Source organism: Emydura macquarii, unplaced genomic scaffold (genome assembly GCF_026122565.2).
Source record: "Emydura macquarii macquarii isolate MOO-44397 ecotype Brisbane River unplaced genomic scaffold, CSIRO-AGI_Emac_v2 contig_3220, whole genome shotgun sequence".
Classification (NCBI taxonomy): Eukaryota; Metazoa; Chordata; order Testudines; family Chelidae; genus Emydura; species Emydura macquarii.
The window spans coordinates 9974882-10000000 of NW_027133357.1; the positions used below are offsets into that span (position 1 = coordinate 9974882).

At 52.7% G+C, this 25119-nt stretch overlaps 1 protein-coding gene across 4 annotated transcripts; it reads left to right on the forward strand.

Annotated features, from left to right (window-relative positions):
* Positions 1 to 231: 231 nt before the first annotated feature.
* On the forward strand, positions 232 to 22707 carry CDK18 (cyclin dependent kinase 18). 4 transcript variants are annotated; one of them, XM_067531452.1, is made up of 15 exons: positions 232 to 366; positions 6988 to 7053; positions 7285 to 7410; positions 10093 to 10149; positions 11435 to 11549; positions 12700 to 12794; positions 13718 to 13780; positions 15782 to 15905; positions 16433 to 16553; positions 16934 to 17031; positions 17409 to 17514; positions 18097 to 18139; positions 19212 to 19302; positions 20708 to 20785; positions 22583 to 22707. In XM_067531452.1, exons 1-15 carry the CDS (start codon positions 232 to 234, stop codon positions 22615 to 22617), a joined length of 1353 nt encoding a protein of 450 aa, XP_067387553.1. In that variant the 3' UTR covers positions 22618 to 22707. The 4 variants fall into 4 exon arrangements, with proteins under 4 accessions (XP_067387553.1, XP_067387550.1, XP_067387551.1 ...); XM_067531449.1 differs by having other exon boundaries at positions 232 to 355; positions 6908 to 7053; XM_067531450.1 differs by having other exon boundaries at positions 232 to 355; positions 6920 to 7053.
* The last annotated feature ends 2412 nt before the right edge of the window (positions 22708 to 25119 follow it).

Below are 25119 nucleotides of genomic sequence, written 5' to 3' on the forward strand. Positions count from 1 at the left end.
ATAAGCTCCTTAGGAACACAGACTGTATCTCGGGCCTGATTTTCACTCAGCCCTCCCAAGGCCAGTCAGCCGGAGCTGCAGGCGCCTGACACCTCTTGTCTATCAGGCCCTGTGTGTCTGGCTTCAGCCCCCAAGTGGGTGATGGTGCATGCAATCCAAACCCTTCAGCATTCTCTCCTTGCTTTCCCCTTCCCTCCAGGGCCCTGCAGTCCCACCCCAGCACAGAATAAAATGAACAAGATGAAAAATTTCAAGCGGCGGTTTTCCCTCTCCGTTCCCCGGACAGAGACCATCGAGGAGTCGCTGGCCGAGTTCACCGAGCAATTCAACCAGCTCAACAACAGGAAGAATGAAGGTGAGAGGCCGGTGGGTTCATGCTGCCATCAGGGGAAACCGGTCCAGGCTCAGCCAGAGTCCCCTCTGGGCACAGCCAGTGGGTGCAGGGTCAGGTTTTCTCTCCACTTGACTTTTAACTGTCTCAGAGGGCCCAGAGAAGCAGCATAAATAGTGACTCCGTGTGTGACCGTGGGCGAGTCCCTGGCCTCTCTGTGCCTCAGTTTCCCCATCTGTGGAACAGGGATAACATCTCCCTGACATTCATTCTTCTGTAGGGAACACCATGGGTAGAAGATGCTTAAAAAGGACCAAGTGTTGCTATTATTATATATTATGTATATTATTACATATTACAGAGCAAAACGTGGGAGAGGAAGGATGCTTTTCTGCTTAAGGCTTGAGCTTTGTTAAAGCGTGGGGCCCCCTTCTCGCTGGCTAGAAATAGTAGCAATTGGCTCAGGTTTAGGCAGTCCCCGCCTGCCCCTCCCCCCCAGCAGTTTTCTCAGGCTCTCTGCAGACTCAGGCACACGTCGCTGCCTCATTACACTTGGGTTACATTTACACTTTTCTCTGCCAGCGCAACAGCTAGAAACATACTTTAAAAAAAAAAATCAAGGTTGAGACCCTGATATAATCCTCAGTCTGGTCCTCTGCTCCCTCCCTCGATGGAAGGAAAGAGCCAGCAGCCCGTTCTAGAGCTGGCTTTCCTCATTGCCCCCGCCCCACTCCCTGCTCCTCCGCAGTGCCGCTGCTGCTCACAAATTACATTCCTTTGCTGGTGGCACCTGCGCAGCTCCCTCCCCCCCAGCGAGCAGCCTGGCGCGGCTCGATGCTCAACAGCAGCCCCGGTGCCTGTCTGCTTCCCCAACCCTGACAAGCTGACGGGGCTATAATTAGACACAAGCCCTTAATTACGGGCATGGAGGCTGCTGGGATGAAAGGGTGTGAGGCTAACCAAGTGCTGGGTGCTGACAGGAGCAGCTGGCTGAGGCTTCCTCGGGGGACTTCAGCCCTGGGCTCTCTGGCCCCTTGCCTCATTATCGGTGTGCACCAGTCCCAGGTTCTGTCAGGGAATAGGGCAGCGTCCCCATTCTCTCACTTTAACGAGTCCTCCGTCCTGCCGGTGCATGGCCCCCTCCCCGTCACTTTTCAAACCCCAGCTGCTGGGTGTCTCTCCCCCGGGTGACCGGGATGGAACAGGAGCGAGGGCAGAGCCGAGTACGCAGCTGTCTCCCTTTCACGGGCCATGAGTCTGTCGCCTTCTTGAGGATCCCTGAACTAGGCCCAGCGGGGTGTGTGTGCCCCCTGTGTGGCAGGAGAACCTAGCACCAGGCCCAGGGGTGGTCTCTGCCCCCTTAGGAAACAGAAGCCCCCAGGCCAGTACCAGACCCTGGGTCTGTGCTTCCGTCCCCATCTTGGAACCAGGCTGTAGTTTGCGTCCCAGGATACATGGCAAATTCCTCACCCGGCAGCCTGTGTCCTTCCCATGATTTACAGCCCAGGCATGGTGCCCATCTCCCCTGTCCCCAGTTCTGCCCGGATCTCTCGGTTTCATTCCCTCGCTCCCATGCAGCCCACTCCTGCCTGCCCGAGATCTCGCTTGATTAAGTTTCTCACAGATTGTAAACAAGCCTGTGAAGTCACCTCTGCGCTGCCCTTAATCTCCTTCCCCTGAAAGCTGCGGCTGTTATTTATTAAGAGCCCTGACAGCCGCATTTGTCTGACGTGTCTCTTCAACACTGTGCGGCTGGCATTTAATAAACCCCTCGGCGCTGGGAGCTCCCTGTCCGCAGCACTGCGCTCTCCGGCCCTGGCAGGGGCTGGGCTCGGCAAGGGGATGCTGAGTACAGATGTCCCCGACTACCTAGCCGTGTGTGGGCTTGATCTACAGCCCATTGATGGCAGAGGGCCTCTCTCTACGGATTTCACTGACCTTTGGACCAGGGAGGGGACAGTGGTTACCGCAGGTTGTGGTTAGCAGGGAAGGGTTCAGCATGCTTTTTTCTGGAAGGGAAAAACTTTTGGTTAGCTCCCAAAGTTCATCTCTCTAGGGGGTGACTGGGAAGCTCCTCGGTGCTAATAGAGCCGGTTGCATGCCACTGCACCATTGGCAAACGCCCGGGCCTGAGCCAGTTTTACACACAAGGATGCCGTAAGCCTCCTGGGTGGTCAGTCTCATTACCCCGATTCTACAGATGGAGAAATTGCAGCACCGAGCAGAGAAGCGTCTTGCCTACGGTCAGTGGCAGAGCTGGGATTAGAGCCCAGAAATCCTGATGCTTGGGCCTTGTGCTTCAGCCACTCATCCAAACTTCCCTTGGGCGGGCTGGCACAACCGTTCCCGTGTGCGTCGTCGCGGTGCTGTTGCGGACAGTGTCGTTTAACTATTCTTGCTGCCCGTGTGTCCGAACCTGCCTCTTGAACTGTCTCCGCCCGTCCTGCATGGCAGGCCCCCAAAAGGAGAGGGTTGGCGTCTCCTCAGGGGAATGTGTGCCCAGGAATCATCCGTGCAGGGAATCCGATTTCAAGCCATGCACAGAGCTAGTCATTGCAGGGACTAGGAAATCCCAGTTGTTACTGACCTTGTTTTCAGAGGTGCTGAGCCCCCACCTCTCCCAGGGGTTTTATAGGATTCGGGGGTGCTCAGCATGACTAAACATCAGGCTTTGCATCACCTTAAACAATTCCCTTCTCTGCGGCCCATGCACCCTTCAGCTGTTTGTAGACTCACGTCCTCCATGCAGCCAAGCCGAGGCCTTGGTGGCTCGGATGAGGATTCAGAGACGAGACGCTGGCCTTCTGTCTAATCGGTGCCAGCTCGTCTCTGCCCCCTCTGCTTCTCAGGCCCTCAGCTGCAGAGGGCCTGCCTCTGAAAGACCCGGCAGCAAATCCTGCTTCCTCAGCTGCTTAGGAGAGTCAAGCTGCAAAATATTTTTCCGTTGTAAAAGGAAGGAAGGAAAAATGGAGCCAGGGCCAGAAGGCGTCTAGGGAACACTGTGCATCCTCATGGTGTAGCTCACTGTCCTGACCACAGCGTGACCAGGAACTCCTTGCTTCCAGGCTGTGACACTTGACTTCTTGTGTGACCTTGGGCATGTCCCTTCGCCACTCTGTGCCTCAGTTTCCCTCTCTATCCAATGTCCCTGACACACCGTGGGGTTGTGAGGATGAGTTAACGTTTGTAAAGTGCCGTGTGCTCGACGCAGGGCGGGTGCCAGGTGCCCTCCTTGGAGAGTGGCTCTCTCCCTCCCCCAGTTGTTTACCTTCGGGAGTGGACCCCCCAGTGGGATTTTGTTTGACGAGCTGTTTCAGGATCAAACTTCCCAGTTTGCAGCCCCTGTCTGTGTTCTTTGCTGAGCCCTGCTGTGCCTGTGCTGGCATTTGGAGCTGGGGCCAGTGAGGGAGTCCTTGGGGTGGAGCAGGAGGTGGGTAAGAGGTGGAAAATTTCATTCAGATGGTGGCTGGCTGCCGCCATTTGCATCCACTCCCCAGAAATAAACAAAGAGGATAATGCTCCCTCCCATTTTGCAAACACCCCTTAAGTGCAGTCACGTAGGAGGAAAAGCTGGGACGAGGATCTGTTCACCCTCCAACCCAGATGGCTAGTAAATGTTTCACAGCCACGCTACCTACTTCTCGTGCACCAGGACATCTAGGCTGCTGTGTATTGGTGGATGTCAGACTTTGACGGCTGGAGAGCTGCTTCGCCATCCAGGGAAGTACAAAGCCCCTGGAGTCCATTGCATCGTCACATTGCAGTGCCCTCTCATATCGATATAAACAGGAGTCGGGTTGGTGAGGCAGCTCCTGGTCCTGGTCACTGCCGGCTTGTGCTCCAGAATCTAAGCCTTCAATTAAAAGCAAATAGAGCCTGTAGTCCCTTATGGTCGTTCTGATAATCTTCAAATGGTGGATGGAGAGCAGGCTGAGAAGGTGACGCCTGAGTGAGTCTGCAGACAGCCTGAAACGACAGCTCAGGGAGAGGTCTGAAATGGTACTGTTCACCCCAACGTGTAGTTAACTCAGAAGCCTAATGATGGATGTTTACATGTCAGCCTTGCCGACTGTTTCGCTTCATGCCAGGAAAGAGTGGGGATGATCATACCAAGAGTTCGGCGCAATCTGCGGTGAGCAGCATTTTGTTCAGGTGTCCCTGGTGGGTGGAAATCGGATTCTGAGTGGAGCTGCAAGAGTATCACCACTTATATCCCTCCTCTTCTCTCCCCCTTCCCTCCCCCCCCGCCCATCTGATGCACCATCACAACGTGGTGATGTGAAAACCTCATGCCCCCTCTTCTCTTCTTGGATTCTGGGCTGGAGTGAAGGGAGGTTACCCTGCTCGCTCCTTGCTTCTTGTGGACAGTCTTTTCTCCCATGGGGCAGGAATATATGATGGGAAGTGAATCCAGATAGCTCCTGAACCATGGCTGGATTTCAGTGCCTGGCCTGACCTGCACTGGGGGCCTGATTCCACCTTGTGTAGTCAGTTACATCAATGCAAAGTGGGTGTAGCAGGCTGCCGGGCTTTACCCCGAATTGCACTCACTTTGCACAAGAGTGAACGGCGACACAAGGTATAAAGCAGGGCGGCACCAGGCCCTGGGTTTTCACTGAGCACAAATTATGACTCACTGGTGTAAGTCACAACCATGGCTAGCACAGCGCAGCTCCCCTCATGGCTTAAAGCCTTGTCACCCTGGTTGCAAATCCAGAGTTGCTCCTGATTTGCAGTGGCATAAATCAGAGGCAAACTTGGCCTTTGCTTTGCCTTGCCTCCCAAGAAACCATGAAGAGAGGGAGGAAAGAGGCTGGAGGGTATGGCTCAGCCTTGTAAGTTTAATGGGGATTTAAGAGGAGAGTTCACACTCAGCGAAATAATTAAAAGTTGTAACTCAAGCAAGCAGTAGAGGGTTTTGGCCCCTTTCCATGGGAGATCAAAGCTTGTTTTGGCAGAGGCAGTGTTTAAATGTATTTATACGAAGAGAAAAAGAGAGAGAGACTCATCTAAGGCAGCAGCAGTGTCTGCAGTCTCGCTTTAATTTGCTTTGATATTGTATGCAGCCTCATTATTCTCCTGATGTCGGGGCCCGCTGTAATCCACAGGAAACGCGGAGCGGAATCAGACAGGCCCTGGTGTTGCTTCACCCAGCATCTGACATCATCTCCATCAAACACCCAGGCAGGGCTGCGAGCACACAAATACCCAGCAGGCAAACTCTGCCCCCTGCTGAAGTATCTTCATTCCCTGTGTCTGCAATTCGCTTCCAAGTGGTACATGCACCTCACGGTGGAGGTGTGAGGGAATGGCTTAGTGCATGCCACCTGCTTTATCTAGCACAGGGGCATCACACTCATTCGGTGGAGAGGGACCGATTCCATCCTTCATTGTGGGATCTGTGGGCTGAGACTCGGATCCAGGATGCTTTCCCATGACCTCTCTAGACAAGACACTCTCCCTGCAAAGGTCTCTCTGTCTGGAGGAGCTAGCTGCCTTTGGCCTGTGGAGACGCAGGGAGCGGTTTGGTGGAACGCTGGCCCCTGCAGAAACAGTTGTGATTCAGTTCTAACTTGGCACCCTGATAGAAGGCTGCAGCCGCTGTGGTGACATGCTCCCAGTAGCCGTGGCAGCAGCAAGAAGACATTGAGGGGAGTCAGGGTGTCCTTGTATGGCAGGATGTTTTCCGGACACTCTTAGTTCCCAGGGCTGACAACAGGCCTCCGGGGGAATCTTCTGGCTGATACCCCATGGCAGTTCGTGAGATGTCTCCCTGACTCATGCTGCAAACAACCAGTTGAGCTGCCAGTGAAGGGAGCAGCTTGCCATTGCCTGCTCTTCGTGTATAGCACGTCGCGAAAACTGTGGTGCTCTGTGCTCGTGGGTACCGTGCCCTTCCATCCCTCTCCACCACAGCACTGACAAACACCATCTGACCGCGGTGTTCGTAGCATGAACAATGTCTCCTGTGCAGAGGGTAAATTGCAGTGTAATAATAATCAGTATTAATGGTGAGAGCCCAGACTGCTGGCTCCTACGGATAACTGTGGCAGGGCACTAGAGCCCTGCATTGAAACGCAGAGCTCTTCAGCTGATTCACTCCAGCAGCCAGACCGGGTGGGTCCTAGTAGCTCCAGCGCAGGAATACAAAGATCTTTGAGTGTCTCGCTAATAAAGCAGAGACAGCTAGGGAAGGGGCAGAGGCCCTGCAGGGAAAAACCAAAGGAATGCTCCCTGACTGGGGCCCCTAGGCATTACCCCAGTTATAACAGCAGAGTTGCTATAGTTACTAGAAACCCTTTGCACTTATATTCACTTTGCAAGCATGCATTAGCTCCTGCAAGCTCCCCTGGGTTGGTCCAGTGTTTCCGAAGGTAAACCTGAGGTGCAGAGAGGTGAAGGGACTTGACCAAGGCCACAGAGGGGGTTGGTGTCAGGGCAGGGATCAGTGTCAAGGGGTCCCCCTGCTCCCCATCCTGTGCCCAGACTCAGCAGTGGAATGGGATGGTCCCGTTCATTGATTAATAGCGGTGCCGTCCAGTCTATCCGCTCGGTCTCTCTCTCTTCTCTCATCAGACCTGGCACAAGAGCACCTGCAGCTGGGCCGCCTGGACAGGCGCTTCCGGGCAGAGCCAACCTCCATTTCCCCCTCGGAGGTGGAAGGCCAGTCCCCAACAGGTGTGCGCTACCGAAGGAACAACCAGCGCCGCTTCTCCATGGAGGCAAGTACTGTGCCGGGCTGCACCTGGGTGGGGCGAGTAAGAGGTGCGTGGAGGCGGAGCTCCTGCGGTTCCCAGAGGTGGGAAGTGACTGCCTGGGACTTGGGGTGGGGGGCCCGGGAGTACGTAGGCTGAGGTGCGTGGCTGTCAGGCACTGCTCCCTGCATGTCTGTCTAAGGTTCTCAGCTGCGTAGGGTGCCTTAGACACTAACTCTGTGCTTGCCTGGTCTGCAGGATGTCAGCAAGCGGCTCTCCCTGCCCATGGACATCCGCCTGCCCCCGGAGTTCCTACAGAAGCTGCAGATGGACAGCGCAGAGTTCCCCAAGACCTTCAGCAGGATGTCTCGACGGGCTTCCCTTGTGAGTGCCACAGCTCAAGGGTCCTGGGGGAATTGTGTCAGGCCCACCACATCATGCACATATGCCACTGCTTGCAGCCATGTGTGTAAATCCCCTTGCACTCTCATGTGTAAATTCCCATATGTGTGTGCCCATCCTCCCACACCTACACACCTACAATTTCCACCTGCCCGCATGTACACACTGATGCATGTAAATCCTTATTGCACGTACCCGTGAGTGTAAACCATCACACACTCATGTGCCTACACTTGTGTAAATTCTCACCATGCACATGCTTGCACCTGTGTGTGCAAATCCCATGCCCATGTGCACACACCTCTAAATGCAAATCCTTATCTGTCCACATGCACATTCCTCTGTGTGCAAATCCCCACCTGTCCACATGCATACTCCTGTGGGTGCAAAACCCCTGCTACACACGTCCCGGCATCCAGCCATGGAACTCCCCACACCTGCCCGTCACACTCATACACCCCTACGTGCCTACATTAAGGTTTGCGTCTACGAGAGCGATGGGGGCTGAAAGTCACTTGACATTTAACAAACACCTGCTGCTGCTCCTACTTCAGAAGCGAACGCCGATAAGTAATGAACGAATCTTGGCACTGGTTTCGGAGTTTCGCTTTCTTTATAGCACAGCATCAATCTGCACAAGGGTGACAGCGCAGTGCCTTATTTATAAATATGCCAGCACGCCTCCTAGTCTCCAGAAACTCTCCGTGGTGCCCAGTCACTGGGTCAGAGGCCTTGGCAAGCCTTTGCCAGATACCTAGCCCAAAGTGGGACGAAGGGCAGAAGCTGAGGTGCTGACAGCGCACATTTACCTGTCCAGTCTCTTGTGTCTATTGAATAGTGAAGTGAATGTCCCCTAAATATGAATAAGCTTGTAAATGACTAATGAATGCCTCTGTCAAACTCTTCACGTGGCATTGTGACGTTGCTAGGCCATCAGATCATGTCCAGCCTCTCTCACATGCCAGCAGTCACGTTATCATCTCGACCAACTGTGCAAAATGTACTGACGTAGCTGCTCTGGGGAGGGCTGGCTGTTCGGGGGAGCGGTAGTAGAGCTACAGGCACCATTGACCTCCCGAGTCACTGGTTCAAACCCACTCCGGGTCAGCAGTATTTCCCTCCTCTGTGTCTGCTGGCTTGTGTAATGAGTGAGTGGGACCAGTGTTGGTTGGAAAACGCTGGGGCAGTGACGGCAGAGATGGCAGAGAGGCCAGAGAGACTGACCTGCGTTCTGTAGTTGGTTGGTTCCTCCGGGATCCCATTTGTAAGGGGGATTGGGTACAAGATGCTTTCCCTGCTGCAGCCCGTGCAGTTCCTGCCCTGTGGATAAACAGACTCCAGGACTTGCCGGCCGTTTGAAATTCATACACCATTTTCCTGTTCATCTCCAATCGGACGACCGGGGTTGTTCTTTATTCTGAGAGAACACGACAAAGGATTTCTCAGCACCCCTGCTCCGTGGACGGGGGCTGCACCGTTCCAAAGGTCACAGTCCAGCAGTAGCCATCTCTCTAGCACCGCCTGCTGATGGAGAAATGTATATGGCATGGGTTATATCCATTATGTGGCATATCAGCATGAACTTCCCTGAGATAAGAATTGTATTTGTGACTGTCCTGTACGTAAATACATGCAGAGGTGTGAGAGTGAGAGAGCCATGTTAGTTACATCACACAAACACCTACCCGCGGAATTCTTCTGTCAACCTAGCGGTGCGTGCGCTGGGGCTTAGATTGGCTTGACTGCATCACACTGGGAGCGAAATGTTTCACTGCTCTGAGCAATGTAGTTCGGTCAAGCTAACATTACAGCGTAGACCAGGCCTAGGAGATAGTCTCTGCCCCAAAGTGTATAAAATCTAAATAGACAAAGGCAGCGTCATATTCCCATTGGGAAATTGAGGCACGGGGTGGTTAATGGACTTGCTGATGGTCACACTGTGAGTCTGTAGTAGGGACTCAATCCAGATCTCCTGAACCTCCGTCTAGTGCCTTAACCACAAGCTGTGTCTGTGATAGTGTCTCTCTCTCAGTGTTGCTTGAAAGAGTGACCTCTGCAAACAGGAAATGTGTCTTTCCTGGTTGATTTGAAAAGCACCGGGGGTTTGGCGTTCTATTAAAGATCGAGGTGTGGGAAATGACTTTTAGCACAAGGCAGGGGCTGAATACCTGAAGTGTGACCCCAGGGTAGGTTTCTTTGATGAAAGGGGCATCACTGCATTTAAAGGGAGGGGGGGGAAAGGTCACATTTAAATTCAGACAAATGCCAGGCTGATGGGTGAGGGAGGGACAGATGCACAGAACGATAATGGAATCGTAAAGATAGGAGTAATGGAAGGCAATATTTCAAGCCACAGCAACATTGCAGGAGAAGATGCTTTGTGCAGGGATGAAGTTAATAGCTTGTGTCACAGTTCCGTGGAGGGAGGAAGCAGATATCATTTGTTTCCTTTAAGCAACCAGTCAGTTGTGGTTTCCCTGTGATTGATTGGCTGGCTGGCCATTCTCACCTGCAGACAGTAATAGACCTGCATCTAGAACCGCTGGGCCTCTGCATGCAAACACCTGCCTTGATTCATTTCCCCCGAAAGCCTCCTTCAGCCGTGGGGCTAAGCCTTTCCCAGGGAAGGCTATCTCCTGCTGATGTTCTTCCTTTTCTCTGCAGTCGGACATCGGATTTGGGAAGCTGGAAACCTACGTTAAATTGGAAAAACTGGGGGAGGTAAGGAGAATGTGAAATCACTTCAAGATTGTAGATGTAGTTAAGAGCAGAGCCTTAGCTGCAAAGGGCAGACCCAGAGCCAAACTCCCTCCGCGAATGGGCGTGATTGGACCTGGGGGTTTGGTCTTGGCCCAGCATTAGTCCTGGCTAACGAGAAATACTCAAATGTAGCACTTACATTGTTCTTTTGGGTCTGATCCAAAGACCACTGACAGGAATCTTGAAGTTGACTTGCATGGGCTTTGGATCAGGCTTTTTTTATCTTCAAAGCAATTCACAAACACTCTGTACGACCTGCCTTCCTTCTGAGGTAGCTAAGTGTTATTCCCATTTTACAGCAGCAGAGAGGTTAAATGATTTACCCAAGGCTACAGAGGGAATCGGTGGAGGAGCCTGGAGTAGAACTCAGATGTTCCCGGTACCCAGGCTTGTTCTCGTGCCAGTAAACCATTCCCACCCTCTCAAAGTAAACCCTGAAAGGACCATTTTCAAAGAACGGTGCCCCAACTGCACCCCCAAAGCCCTAAGTTATACCTGCAAAAGGTTACTTGGCTGCTCGGACGGCTACTTTACAGGCAGGATTGTCTGTTCCACGCTGGCAGATTAAGAGGATGCCATCTGAGCTCCAGTCTTTGAAAAATCTGGCCTTCAGTGTTTAAGCCCAAAATTTAGGGCAGGTCTGCACTACAGCTTACGTTGGTCTAACTTACACCACTGTGGGGTGTGAAAAAGACACCCACCCAAGCGAGCGACGCCAGTTACAGCGACCTGAGCACTACCCACACCAGCGCTGTGTTGGTAGGAGAACATCCCCCGCCGACATTGCTTCCGCTTCTCACAGAGGTGGAATCATTATGCCGATGGGAGAGCATCAGTATACAGCCTGTACTGGCTAAGTTCCTCTCTAGTAGCGGGTTCACGTATAGCACAGTAACCCACTACTGCTACCATCTAAGGGAGTTGCTCCTTTAACTCAAGTGGGAGAGACCTAGGCTGCCGATCCCAGGCTTCTTCCCTGCTGACGAAAGGTTGTTGGGATCATTACCGAAGTTAAGATATTCAGAGGAATCAATGTCATGCTTCAGTAACCCAGGGGACCTCCTGTATTACCAGTCATAAAAGAATCCTGCCCTTGTTTTTCAATCCCATCCATCCAGTGACAAAATGCTCCCGTGGACGCTGGTTTGTAGTACATGCGGGGGTCTGATCCCTGCTTTCCATAGCAGCTCTCCGTGCCATCCAGGTGTGAGTGAATGAGCTGCATTTTTCTGCCTCTTTCCCACAGGGGACCTATGCCACTGTCTTTAAGGGGCGCAGCAAGCTAACTGGGAACCTGGTCGCTCTGAAGGAGATCCGTCTGGAGCACGAAGAAGGGGCACCCTGCACAGCTATAAGGGAGGGTAAGGAGCAGGAGGTATTTTTTGTGCTGAAAGGCATCACACACAGTGACGAACCACAAATCTGGGAATCATGATTATAACTGTGTAACGGTAGCAATTTATATACGCTTACCAATCTCAGGGGCCTGGACTTGATGACTTCTCACGGTCCCTTCCAGCCCAACATGTCTGTGATCCAAATGAGCCCATAGTTACTTTAAGGCCAGTGATCTGATCTGTCCGTTCTCTGGGGCAGTCTCTTGCATCCCTATCCAAGACTTAAAACGCCTCCCGCTCCCCTTCTCTGTGAGGATTGTCATTGGAGGCCCCATCTTTTGGGACTAAGGACAACTGGATAGAATTCTTTATGGAGCCCATCAGCTCTTTAATCCGTTGTAGGAATTGCTGTTGAACATTGCTGAGCATGGTCCTTCCCCAGGGGAATGCTGCCTCTGCGGTGATGTCACCCATTGCAAGCCGAGAGCGGGGTGAGGCTCTGGGAACAAAGAATCCACATTGGTCTCTCGCCTGGCTGCCACCATCAGGCCAGTGACTGAGCTGGAGTAAAATAGCAGCAGCTCATTCCCCTTCCCTTACATCCTTTAATGCTTTGCCACTGTCAGTGGAGGGTCACAACCACCCCTCGGAGGTTGGGAAATCTCATCCTCCTCCTTATCCAGCTGGGGAACCAAGGGAGAGAGCTGAAGTGACTTGCCCAAGACCACACAGGAACTCAGTGGCGGTGCCAGCAATAGAGTAGAGGCTTCCTGATGCCTAGTCCAGAGCTTTGATGACAAGGCTAGCCTCCTTCCCAGTGACCAGCTGCAGTGGAATCACTCACAGTGGAATGAATAATTGCCTAGGCCACCTAGAGATGTGCTTGGGCACAGTTCCATTCATAGGGTGACTGCGTGAAAAGGGGATGTTTCCAGCAATGGAAAGTTAGTAGTGAATCAGTTTTGCCTTAGGGCTGGATGGGCAGCTCAGCCAGCCAATCCAAACCCACTCAGCCTTGAAGGACTGACTCTTCCATTTGCAAAACACTGTCTGGGTCCATGAGGGCCAAGTTTTGGGACCAGCCAGCCCTGCCCGTGCAGGTTACCACCCCTCCTGCCACAGTCTACCACCAGTGGCTCTTCATCACTAATGCTGCCTTCTTCTTGCCTTGCAGTCTCCCTGCTGAAGAACCTGAAGCATGCAAACATTGTGACCCTCCATGATCTCATCCACACCGAGCGCTCCCTCACCCTTGTCTTCGAGTACCTGGTGAGTCCAAGGGCTGCTTATCTTGGCCTGGGGCAACCCGGACAGCCAGCCTTTCCTCCCCTGCTGGAAATGATGAGGGCTCATTCCTGGAAAGAGTTCGTAGGAGTGATGATTAGTGCTGGGTGCAAAAAAAAAAAAAAAAAAAAGGCAGGGGAACAAAATCTTCGTGTTTTTCAAAATGCTGAAAAATTTCCAAACGCTGAGAATTCCTGAGCAGTTTTGTAACAGGCCAAGAAAGGGGAACACTTCACAATAATGTCATCAAATATTTTCTAGATTTTGTTTTGGTTATTCTCTATTTATTTAGGAAGTATTGACAGGTTTACATATCCTTACCACATAAGTATCAGAAACAAGCCAATTATCGTTACAACAGTGAGCTTTAGTTTGAAGAGATTCTAGGCAGAAATAATGACATCAGATCTCCCTGTGTACCGGCGTCAGCATCATTACAACACCCGCCGCACAATATTAACGTTTGGTAGACGGGCCTGGTCTGTTCAGTACGTGTAATCGGAGATTTCACTCCGTTTTTTTTTAATTAACAAAATATTTACTCGCCTCTAATAACAATTATCTGCTCTGAGCTCTGGTGCGACATGGGCCATAGAATGAGGGAGCCGTCCATCTCCACCCATTCCCCCGAGCACCTGCCACTTCAGGGGGGGGTTGGAATGATCATAATGATCCTTTCTGATCTTAAATTCTTTAAATCTGTGAAAGAAGCCTCAGGGTACGTTAAAGTTAGCAGTGGGATTTAGCCACCCAGCCCTTGTTAAACCTCACTCACTGCGCTCAGCTTGCGCCCCAGCAGCTTGGCCATCACCGCGTGTTGTCAAGTAACTTGCTGGGGACGCATCTGAACGTGGCCGGCTATTCATGCTCATATAGAAGATTCCTACGGGATGTGCTTCTTGTTGCAGGACAACGACCTGAAGCAATATCTGGATAACTGCGGGAACCTGATGAGCATGCACAACGTGAAGGTACGAGACCACGCAGACGTTCACACTCAGATTGTCCCACCCGGTGTGCATCGTCTGGTACTTGTCAACCGTGAATGCAACCTGCCCTCGCACTGCCCATTCACTGAGCATTGTTGGGCCGTTTTCTCTGGCCTGGACTAACCTGAATAATTTGGGGTTGTCTGCAACCCCTGCTCACCCCCTTTCCTCAGCCCTTGATGGATATCTTAAATACTTGTCTGTATTACCATTCGTCCCGGGGCAACTTTGTTTCCTTCATGGCATCTTATTGCGGGATCTTGTCACCTGGGTGTAGAAAGTCCCCGAGTCAGAGACTCTGCCCCTTCGTCCCGCTCCTAGCGAGGCGGGGTGTTGGGTGAGGAAACTGATGTTGTTAAGGACTAAATGCAGCTACACTGTGGGACACGCATAACTCTTCGTAACTTCTGGAGAGCAGGTTCACTGCACGCCCCAGGAGCTTCTTGCACCCCTCCCACTTCCCCCCCCAAGCGCCCTCCCATCCCCACATATTTCATGGCCTCCCTGGGATTATTCCTCAACCTCCCCCCACCAGGAGTTCTATGTGCCCCCCATCCTCCTCCACCAAACCAGGGTTCCCCTTTCTCCCACCAGCCCATGCCAGGGATTGTCTGCTCCCCTTCCTCACATTCCCATTCCTCTCCCATGCTTGGGGCTCGGTGTCCCCCCTTCCACAACGTCAGGTCTCCCTAGCTTCCTTCCCTCTGCCAGGAATCGTGTGTGCCCTCATTCCTATCTGTGCTTCCATTCCCCTTTCCTCAGCACCATTCATTTTTGCCTGGGAGAGAAGTTATTCAAGGTGTCAGCATGTTAGACTGCGTTGGGAGGATGAGCATGGGGGATTGTTATGCTGGATGGCAATAGTGGGAGTCCATCAGCTCAGTTGTTTGACCCACAGACAGTTGCACAGACATTTGAAGCTGTGGCTGTGCTAAACAGAAGGCAGGGGCAACGTGTGTCCCACATTTCCCCCATTCTGGTTTTCCAATTTTCCCTAAAATCGGTGAGGTTCTGCCCCCTGATGCCTAGAACATTCCCTGAGAATTTGGAATCGATCGGATGTGGCATTCGGAAGTTACAGACGAACGCAGAAATCCCATCAGTAATGATGGTGGTAACTGGACCCAGCTCTTCCAAGGCGCTTAGCATCGGTAACTCTGGAAACACTTTTCATCGCCTGGAGTGTAAGGCCTTCACGCGCTCTGCCAATGAGTAAAAAAAAGGAGAACAAGAAAATCTAATGGTAGACTTACCCTGCAAAACAAAACAAACCCCAACCCGGTGGCAGTGAATCTCGGAGCTTGGGTCTGCAGATGAGGGTTCTCGGGGCTCATGCGACAGTGTTAAAAGCCTCCGTGTAGACCTGGCTCGAGCTGAAGCTCCAGCTCTGAAGCTGTAGGAGGGCAGAGGCCATGCCCCAGCCTGAGCCGGAATATCTCCATGGCCATTTTTAGCATTGTCGCTCCAGCCTGAATCGATCGACCCGGGCTCTGAGACCCACTACCGCACAGTGTAGACATATTCTTAGGGTCAGATTTGCATTGACACACTGAAGGCCTGGCTGTGTAAAGGGACCTTAAAGTGGATGTGAATGGAATTGAGAAGTCAGTGTGATGTGCGGTCGTGTTAAGGCCCCTGTATGCTGCCGGAATGGTGTAAAGGGGCCTTAGTGTGGGTGTGAATTTGGCCTTTATTCTTGTGCTCCAAGCTGGAGACGCAGCGGTGCTGGCTTTGCACATTGCTCCATCCAGAGCTGCCACCTGTGCATAGTCTGAAGTTAAGCCAGAGCTGTCCAATGTGATCTTTATTCCCCTTTACATCTTGTGATTATTACTGTTGCAGCTCACGTTTATATTCACCCTGAAGGGTCCCGAGCCCATTGCAGGCTCTGTTCGTCCCTGGTCTCTGCCGGAAAACATGCCAAGCCCTGCTCTCACTCTGCTCTGAACATGCCCTCTTACCTTTTCTCCTCCCCTCCCCAAGATCTTCCTGTTCCAGCTGCTCCGCGGCCTGTCCTACTGCCACCAGAACAAGATCCTGCACCGAGACCTCAAACCGCAGAACCTGCTCATCAACGAGAGGGGGGAGCTAAAGCTGGCTGACTTCGGTGAGCAGGGCAGGGCAGGGAGAGAACAGCCCTGGCCTGGCTTGGGCCAGGTGCAGTGAGTGCAGACAGCAGTGGGTGTGCAGTCCCTGGAGCTGCAGAGCAGCATGGGGCTGGGGTTCCCGTAGCAGCCTAGAACACAGTCACCCCTGCTGCAACCTTGCATGCGCTTCTCAAACTGGCGCTTTAGTTCCCCCTCCATGGAAACTGCCTGCTCCACGGAGCTGGGTTCCAGCTTGGAGCCTGTTCCTCTGAGGCACAAACTAGGGGGCGGGGCTTGGTGTGAGAATGCTTACGAGGGGGGAGGAGTTCCTCTGGGGGCGTGGCTTCAGCACCCAACAGCTCCCATTTAAACACCTAATGCAGTGGGCCAGATTGCCAGACCGGCAGCGTTTAGCTGCCCAGATGGGAGCTGAACACGTGTGCACAGCTGTCCGCACGGCTCGCTCCGTTCCTCTTGGGATGGACGCAGACTCGTTGCAGCAAAAGACAAATTGGAGCGTTCTTGCTGACGTCCCCTTCCTGGCCAGGTCTAGCCAGATCCAAATCGATCCCTACGAAAACGTATTCCAACGAGGTGGTCACGCTGTGGTATCGGCCCCCGGACGTCCTGCTGGGATCTACGGAGTACTCCACGCCCCTCGATATGTGGTGAGCCAGCGTTTGCACGCAGGGCGGGTGGCGGGGCAGAGATAGAGTCCCACGTTAAGACTGCAAGCTCTCTGGGGCATGGCCCCAGGCACTCTGCTGCCCAGGTAAATAATATTAAATAATCACATTGGGCTGCCGCCTGCTTTCGTGTCTGTGCCGTGTCCTGCGACTCGGAGGGCACGAGCTGTTTGGAGCCGGGGATGGGTCTTATCTGAACACGCTGTGTGGCGCTGTGTGCATGGTTAGCAGCAATAACAGTGTGGGCTGTTGATTCCTCTCCCAAGGGCTGCGACTGGAAGGGGCCATGCAGTCCTGCACCGGACATGGGGCAGGGATGGACTTTCTCACCTCTAACTCCAGTGTCTCTGCTGCTCGTTTAGGGGTGTGGGCTGCATACACTACGAAATGGTCACAGGACGGTCCATGTTCCCAGGCTCCACTGTGAAAGAAGAGCTCCATCTCATCTTCAGGCTGCTCGGTGAGTCTTCTGCATTCTCCCGTGTCTCCACGAGAGGGAGTGACTGACCAGGAAGAGCAGGAAATCCTTAATCTTCCTGGTGCTGCTGGACTGGTCTTCAGCTCCCATTCTGTGAACCCGATAGGATTTACTAGAGAATCAGATCCTTTCTACAGAGTTTTATAACCTTCCTGTAGAATACAATAGCAGGGAGAGAACTCTCCCTTCAATTCCAGGGGAGGGTTCAAACCAGCTATAGAACAGCTCTTGTTTTTCACTAGATTCAATGGGGCTTTTCTGTGAGGAGCTATTCTCTCTGGTGTCATCTAGTGTAGAAACTAACAGCTTTCCATAGCCCACGCACAGGGTGGTGTGTCTAAACCTGCCTTTCTCCCCAGGCACCCCTACAGAAGACTCCTGGCCTGGAATCACATCCAACGTGGAATTTAAGGCTTATAATTTCCCCCAGTACCGAGCCCAGCCCTTGATAAATCATGCACCCAGGTACCTTTCTTGAGCAGAGACCCACACACACACTGTGGTTTTGGTCTCTTCACACATGGGAGACTGGGGCGACGAGGGTTGGGGAGAAGGGCCGGACTGCCAGCTCTGGATATTAAGGATCTCTGCTAATTTACAGAACAGATGCAGCCAGCGTCAGAGCAGGCCTCCACCACCATGCCCTGCTAAAGTGTATACATCTTGCTCTGGAAGGACCCCCCTCCAGGGGCTCCTGGATAAGTACCCAGCTCCAGAGCTTATTCCATCCTTCTCCTTTCTGCTGAGACTGCCGGCAGGGGTTAGGCTGACCAGATAGCAAGTGTGCAATATCGGGACAGAGGCTGGGCGGAATTAGGATCTTACATAAGACAAAGCCCCTAATATCGGGACAATCCTGATAATATTGGGACGTCTGGTTACCCTACCAGGGGGCTAGTAAATACGCTGCCGCCCTGCCCACCAGCTGTGCAAAAGGCAAGTGCACTATCCATTGTGCCACCACTGCCCGCAGCGAGAGATCTTGAGCCCCAGCCTGGACCAGTGCAGAGTCTCCGGTTAATGGTCACTGTTTCCTTTTTTTCTCAGGCTGGACACAGAAGGCATCAGCTTGTTGACGAACCTCCTCCTGGTAAGTGGCCTGACTGGCCAGCCAGATTGCAGGGGGGTAGGTTGGGTGGAGGTGCCACGATTCAGCACTCTCCACTCTGGGGCTCTGTGGCTGCTGCCTTCCTTCCTGGTTTAACATTAGCTCTCCCTACCATTGTCCTTCTCACCTGGGGTTGGGACAGGGGGCCTGGCTGGCTGCAGCTGGGAACCCTCCAGCCACGAGGCCCGATCTGAGACACGTTCCAGCGAGATGCTAACTTGGGACTGAGGCTTTTTGTGGGGCAGCACACAGGGAGGGGCGTGCAGTGGAGGAGGCAGCTGGGAGGTGCACCGCTACCGTCCGCCTTTACAAAGGCGCCAGAAGGTCTGATCGTGCTGCCGTTGGAGTCCTCTAAAGAGCTTGGTTGGGCACTGGATCAGGCCCTCGATGCTGTACAGCAATGGCTAGGGGTTATGGACCCTAATAAGCCATTTCTCTGACCCTACAGCCAAGGTCTGAGTGGGCCTTATAAGCACCCACCCCCATTGCTCCAACCCATAACTGCCCTGAATTCACTCATAAACTCCCCTTGGTGTGTGGACATGCCCTTCTGCCTTCTTCTCCTGGTTTATATCTCCCATGATCAGACGGGGGAAGCACCTTCCCTTCAGTTTTCTGAGACGAGCCCGTTTGTCCCTGTATTTAAAGTCAGTGGAACACCAGAACTCCGACCCAGCATCTCAGCAGCGTTATCTGGTCGCTCCCCTTTTCTCTGCTGCCAGGTTCCTGGTTCCACTTTCCTGGATTTACCCAGAAACACAATCCTGCCTTACGGCCGCAGAGTGTCTTAATCCAGCTAACCAGAAACGAATGCCGTTTCGACTCCCCTCGAGTGCCTGCACAGGTGACTCAGCGAGGGATTTGGATGCCTTACGGAGGGGCCCTGATTGAAACCACCCCCCCACTTCCTTTCACCGTGTTCTTCTCTCCCACACACACTATGTAGTGATACACACCGAGCGTAGGTAAACGCATGCACCCACACACTTAGCACGCATCACCACACACTCAATACGTATTGACACATACACACCTTTTTCTGTGGTTTTTGCAGTATGAAGCCAGACGCCGGATTTCCGCCGTAGAGGCCCTGCGACACCCTTACTTCAAGGCTCTGGGGGACCGAGTGCAACTCCTCCCGGACAGTGAGCATGCAGACTACCCTGTTGGGGTGTCCCAGGGCAGGATGCACCTCGTTAGGGGCTGTCTGTCTAGCTGTGACATTTCTTACTGATACCTCATGTAAAGTAGCACAGCCTCCGCCCCTGTTGCTGAAAAACAAATTCGGGTCAGACCCCTTGTCTGAGTCATGCACTTTTGTGAAGTGCCCCCATGACTGTATTAAGGGAGAGTAATAATAATACTTAGCTCAGTAGATTTCTGAGCACTTTACAGAGAAGGTCAGGATCATTTTCCCCTTTGTACTGATGGGGAAACTGAGGCATGGAGAGAGGCCATGTCTTGTCCAAGCAGGCCAGTGGCAGAGCCGAGACTGGGACCGAGGTCTCCGAGTTCCAGGCCAGTGCGTAGGCTGTACTGCCCTGCATGTGCACAGAGCCCAGACGGGCTGTGTCTCTAGGCCCTCCTGCTTCGTCTCCTTGAGCTCTGCATTCTGGCTCAGTCCTGCCCAGGGTGGGCAGGGAGTACTGCTTACGTCAGGGCTAGGGTAAGGTGCTGAGGGGAGCTGTTAAATAATGAGGTTTCATTTGTGTGCGAAAAAAAATCTCAGTTTTGATGGTGTTTTTCATTATTTGAAAAAGTTTCTAAATGGAAGTTTTCAGGTTGGGAAAGAGATTTTTTTTGTGGTCTTTTGGGAATTTTTCATGTTGAGAGTATGAGGAAACGCCCGTCTTCTCTCTGTTTTTCTCCCCTACCAAGGTGAAGGGTTAAGAAAAGTGTTGCTTTCTGAGTGATAGAGACACTTTCAGCCCTTTCTTACTGTTGGAAGACAGTCAGAAAGTGGGAGTAAGTAGGTTTTCCCACACTTCCTTTATTTCTGACATTTTTCCCATGGGAAAACCATTGTTTCCTGTGGGAAAACTGTGGTTTCCTATGGGAAAACGTCAAATGAGCATTTTTCCTGTGAAAATTCCCACAGGAAACATTCCCATGAGCTGCCCAGTTCTAGAGCTGAACAGGCAGAGAGCACAGGGGCCCCGCTCCTGCGGGAATGAGAAGCTGCTGAGTCAGTCCTGCCCCGCAGCAGGGGGTAGGCCTAACAGGCAAATGCAGAGCCTCATTAACAGCCTTACGCACATATCCCTAGAGACCCCCATTTAGAGAAAGGAGCCAGGTACCCTTGCGGTTTAAGCTGTGGCATAATGGGGAGGGGGATTCTGGGACCAGGGGCACCACAGTGTGAGGGATCCTGGGACTGTGGGCACGACAGGGTGGGGAATTCTGGGACCGTGGGAGCCTCAGCGTGAGCACCGTGGGTGAAGCTCTGAGGGTGCATTGGTCTTTGGCTTCCTCTGGAGGCTCAGATCCCCGCTCACCCTGCCAGCCAGTCAGGTTAACTCTCAACTTCTTCTCTCTCTCCCTTCACCCCAGATACCTCCATCTTCTCTCTGAAAGAAATGCAGCTTCAGAAGGACCCCGGCTACCGAGGTTCAGTCTTTCAGCAGTCAGGTAGGACACTGGAGCAGGGTGCAGAGGCGTAACCTGGGCCCTGTGGGATGAGCGGCGCTCTGGAAATGCGCAGCGCTGGAGGGACTGTGCCCCCCTGCAGCACCTTCCATCTGAGGATCCCAAAGCGCAGAACAAACACACGTGCAATTAGCCTTCTATCCCTGCTTTACAAATGGGGGAAACTGAGGCATAGAGAGGGGACTTGACCAGGGTCACACCGTGACCCTGTTTCTCCACTGCCTTGCCTCATGGGGAGTCATTCCCCCTTTCCCACGGGTGTAACACACTGCCACGTCAGAACTCACTGCTCTCACCAGTGGCTGTGTTTCACAGCCGCTTCCCTCCAGTGTCAACAACAACACGAGGTGTCAGGCAGGGGGTGCCCAGGCCCTGTGAGTCTGCGGGAATAGACTCTAGGGGGCCGATCTTCCTCTCGCTTACACCAGTTTCACACCACTGTCGGCTGCAGTTGCTCCAGATTGACACCAGTATGAGTGAGAGCAGAATCAGGCCCCACCTCTACCGATTCAGTCCTGTGCTTTCACCACGAGAGCACCCCCCCTCCCATGTGGTTGTACACACGAGATGACTACGGGTCTGTCTGCACTGGAGCGGGAGGTGTGGTTCCCAGCTCGGGCAGACGTACCCGTGCTGCTCTGGTGGAGCTAGCATGCTAAAAATAGCAGGGTGGCTGCAGCCGCACGGGCTGCAGGAGGGGCTACCAGCCCCAAGCCCGGTCCTGTTGAAACCCTAGGTCTGCAGTGGAGTGGCTAGCCTGTCCCAACCACCGCAGCAGTACTGCTGATTTTAGCACACCGGCCTGATGACAGCTAGCATGGATGTGTCTGCCTGAGCTGGAGATGACATCCCCAGCTCCAGTGTAGACAGACACTAGGCCAGTGGGGGGAGCCCCGGCTCTGATTCAGTTGATCCCGTCTCCTGCCAACCCTGGGAGCTCCTGGTCTGCCCTGTGCTGGTGTGCTCACACTGACGCACTCTGCAGTGATGACATTGGACTGCATCCATGTGCAACGCCCCAGGCGCCTGGTATCCTGCCAGCCTTTCCACACCGGCCAGGCAGCACCATGCAGGTGATGTGTACGCTGCGCTGCAGTGACCTTCTCTACCAAGCTGCCAGGCAGGTCCCATTGTTTGCCTTCTCAGATTAATTTAAGACGTAGGTGGGTTCTGAGGCAGGCACCTAAAGTTGCACAGAAGGAACGCCCTGCAGAAAAGCAAAGCAATACAGTACCAGCTGAGCTGGCCAGACACAGCTCCCAGTCCTAACTCCCAGCACCCCACTTTAGAAGTTCAGATCCAGATCTTCGTAGTGGACCGAACCAGAACCTGGATCAGGGCACCTGTGACCTGTGAAGGTTGGATCAAGATTCAGATGTTGTGGCTGCCCTGGACCAAACTAAACATATCAGATCACAACATCCCTGGGCTTCGGGCGAGTTCGGCTCCAAAGCCTGACTCCTCCTTCTCCAGCTTAGCATTACGGACACATTTGTTAATATTCAGATGTGTCCAGAAAAGCACAGTGGGGCCGCTGTCACCCTGGCGTAAGGCCACTGGTTTTGGTGCAGTTACGTCAGGGATCAGTCGTGGCCCGAACCACGCTGCACGGTCTCCGAACTCTGTTTCCTTGGCTCAGAGGTTGTAGCGGACTCACGTGAACTGGCCACTAGACGGAGACGTAGCGCCAGACTGTGTCAGTGGGTTCCATCAGCAAGAGGCACCTTATGTTCTAGCCTTTCTGATCTCTCTCTCTCTCTCTCTCTTTTTCTCCTCCAGGCCGAGGGAAAAACAGGAGGCAGAGTATATTTTAAAGCTCATCTAAAGCTCTCATTCTCTTTGTCACCACGGAGATCAAAGCACTGAGAAAGGAGAGGACTCCATGCTCCCACAGGACTCATCCACAGAATTTCTGACTCTAACAGGAAGATACTGGAACGCCCCTCTCCCATGGGCTGCCTTCTGCCTGCCCCCAGAATCCCACTGCTAACACCAGTCATTCTTGACAGAGGAGCCATGAGACCTGCCCCCCATGGCTCATTTTTCATGTGGCACCACCAAGCACAAGCTACTGCATCCCATACCTGGGTAAGGTCCTTTATCTAGTGACTAGCTACCCTGGGAGTAGCCCTGACTTCAGGAGACCTGTGCGCTGGCCTCGTTACAATCCTGTTTGCCGCAGTAAAAGGGAGGTGAGCTGGCCTGGATAGGGGCACTGCAGGCAGAGGGCAGGATCTCCAAGGATTGGCAGGCAGCTGGGTTGTGGTGTCTAGCGATGATATGGTGGAAGATGTTCCTGTGACTGCACGGCATGCCCGTGCCTGGGCATCCTGCTATACCCACCCTTGGGGAAGTTAGCGGCAAGGCATATTGCGCTGAATGAAGGATGTGATGTCACGAGCAGGGGGCACCCTACAGCGAGCCCCATCCAGGGCTTTCGGACATTGAAACGTTTAACCAGGGAAAGCTCTCCTTCAGCCCCTCCCCTGTGGTTATTGGCCAGGGATCCTTCTTACCCTCCCCACGATTTGAGCCCCACGCATAGTCGCCGGGATTGCTTGACTGGCAGCCCCAGGAGGTGCGGAGTAGAGAGGCAGTTTAGGGGAAAATATAGATGAGTTGGATTCCTCCGATCCCCTTGTTTTCCCTGACAACCTGCCTCCCCACAAGTTTATTTTCTAAGCTCTGACTGCTAGCTGCTGTCTAAAGACGTCCCCAGCGCACGAGCAAGCAATGATGTGGCATGGCCGGTATTCAGGACGCAAGACTCTGTCATTATAGCCATGCAGAATGGGTGCAGCGTTCCCCGGGATGTGTCTCACGCCATGTTTCACAGCAGTTCTGTTCTGAGCCCCTCAGAGGTGGCTTTTCTGAGAAACAAATGAAACCCCGATTCTCACGTCAAGATCCTGCCGCGTTTCTCATCAGCCTTTCACAGGAAGGGGAACTTTCACTAGGAAAAGGACCCGTTTCCCAGCAAGTGGCTCAGGAATCGCAGCAAACTGTCCAGCCGGTTGGGGCCATCTTTGAGCTCATCGCAAAACAGGAAAGAGCACATATAGTTTCACCTCCTCGTGCAAATGTGCTGTGCATGCGGTGTGCAGCATGATTCCACCTTTGTGGTGGGCGTGCAAAGGTGCCGAGCCTACCTATGCGAGGCTATAGGATCATAGACAACATACCACATACCACAGCCTAATAAGCAAAAAATATCCTCAAACCCATCCCGCCCATCTTTCACAATCTACCTGATCCCCTAGGACTAAACATATTGGACCCATCTAGTACACGCATACCGCACTCAATGGGACTCAAGTGCTTGCTTACATCTCAGCATGGGCTTAAGTGCTTTGCTGGATCAGAGCCGTGATTAGTGTGTTTTCCTCACCCTCTATTTCAAGGCCACGACAAAGCCTTTCTGGTAAAATAAGGACCTGCTCGAACTTGCTTCCAAAGCTCAAAACAAGCCAGAATTTTTTTTTTTTTTAAAGTTTGAAACACTTGCCAGAAGTCTTTTTTGCTTGGTTGGTTTGGGGAGGTTTTTTGTTGGTTTTTTTTTTTAAAGTTTTCATCCCCCTGCCCCTGTAGATGCTACCTCACCCTCTCCTATCATCATTGTGGCCCAGCCAGTGCCAGGAAATGACTGGGAATTGTTCTAGAAAGCATGCATCATGGGCTGGTGAACTGTTGGTGGGACAGGTAGGCAGGAAGTCCTGAGTTCTAATCCAGACTCTACTACTCAGACACTGAGCAGCCTTGGGTAAGTGATGTCATTCCTCAGTGCCTCAGTTTCCCCATCTGTCAAGTGGAGCTAATAACATTAGCTGCCTCACTGTCAGGCTTAATATTGTACAGCTCTCTGATAATGCAAAGCATGATTATAAGTTAGAAACAGGCCTGGATTTTGAGGAAGTTTGAGGAAGTTTGGATCCAAGTTTCCAATGCAGGTTAGACTCTGAGTGCTAAGCAATGAAAGCATTCTGGTTCCCAAGAGATTCCCAGCCCAATCTATACACCAAAGCAGTTTGGACCAAGTTAGGCTCATCTCAGATGAGCATCCAGACCTCTCCATTGTTTGAGGTTTGCCCATCCCTGGTAGGTTTCTTTCTGTGTGTGTCCAGTATACAGCAAGTTGGGGAAACACTTTGTGTTTCCGTTCATCAGTCAGCACTTCACAGCACGAGAGATGGAGTCAGCCTTTCTGCATGCACATATAAAGTGTATCATTCCCAGCTTCACGTTCTCTCTTACAGCTGCATCAGGGTTTTGGTTTTTTTTCAAAAAGCATAAGAGGAGGTTTACAGATACTTGGCTGA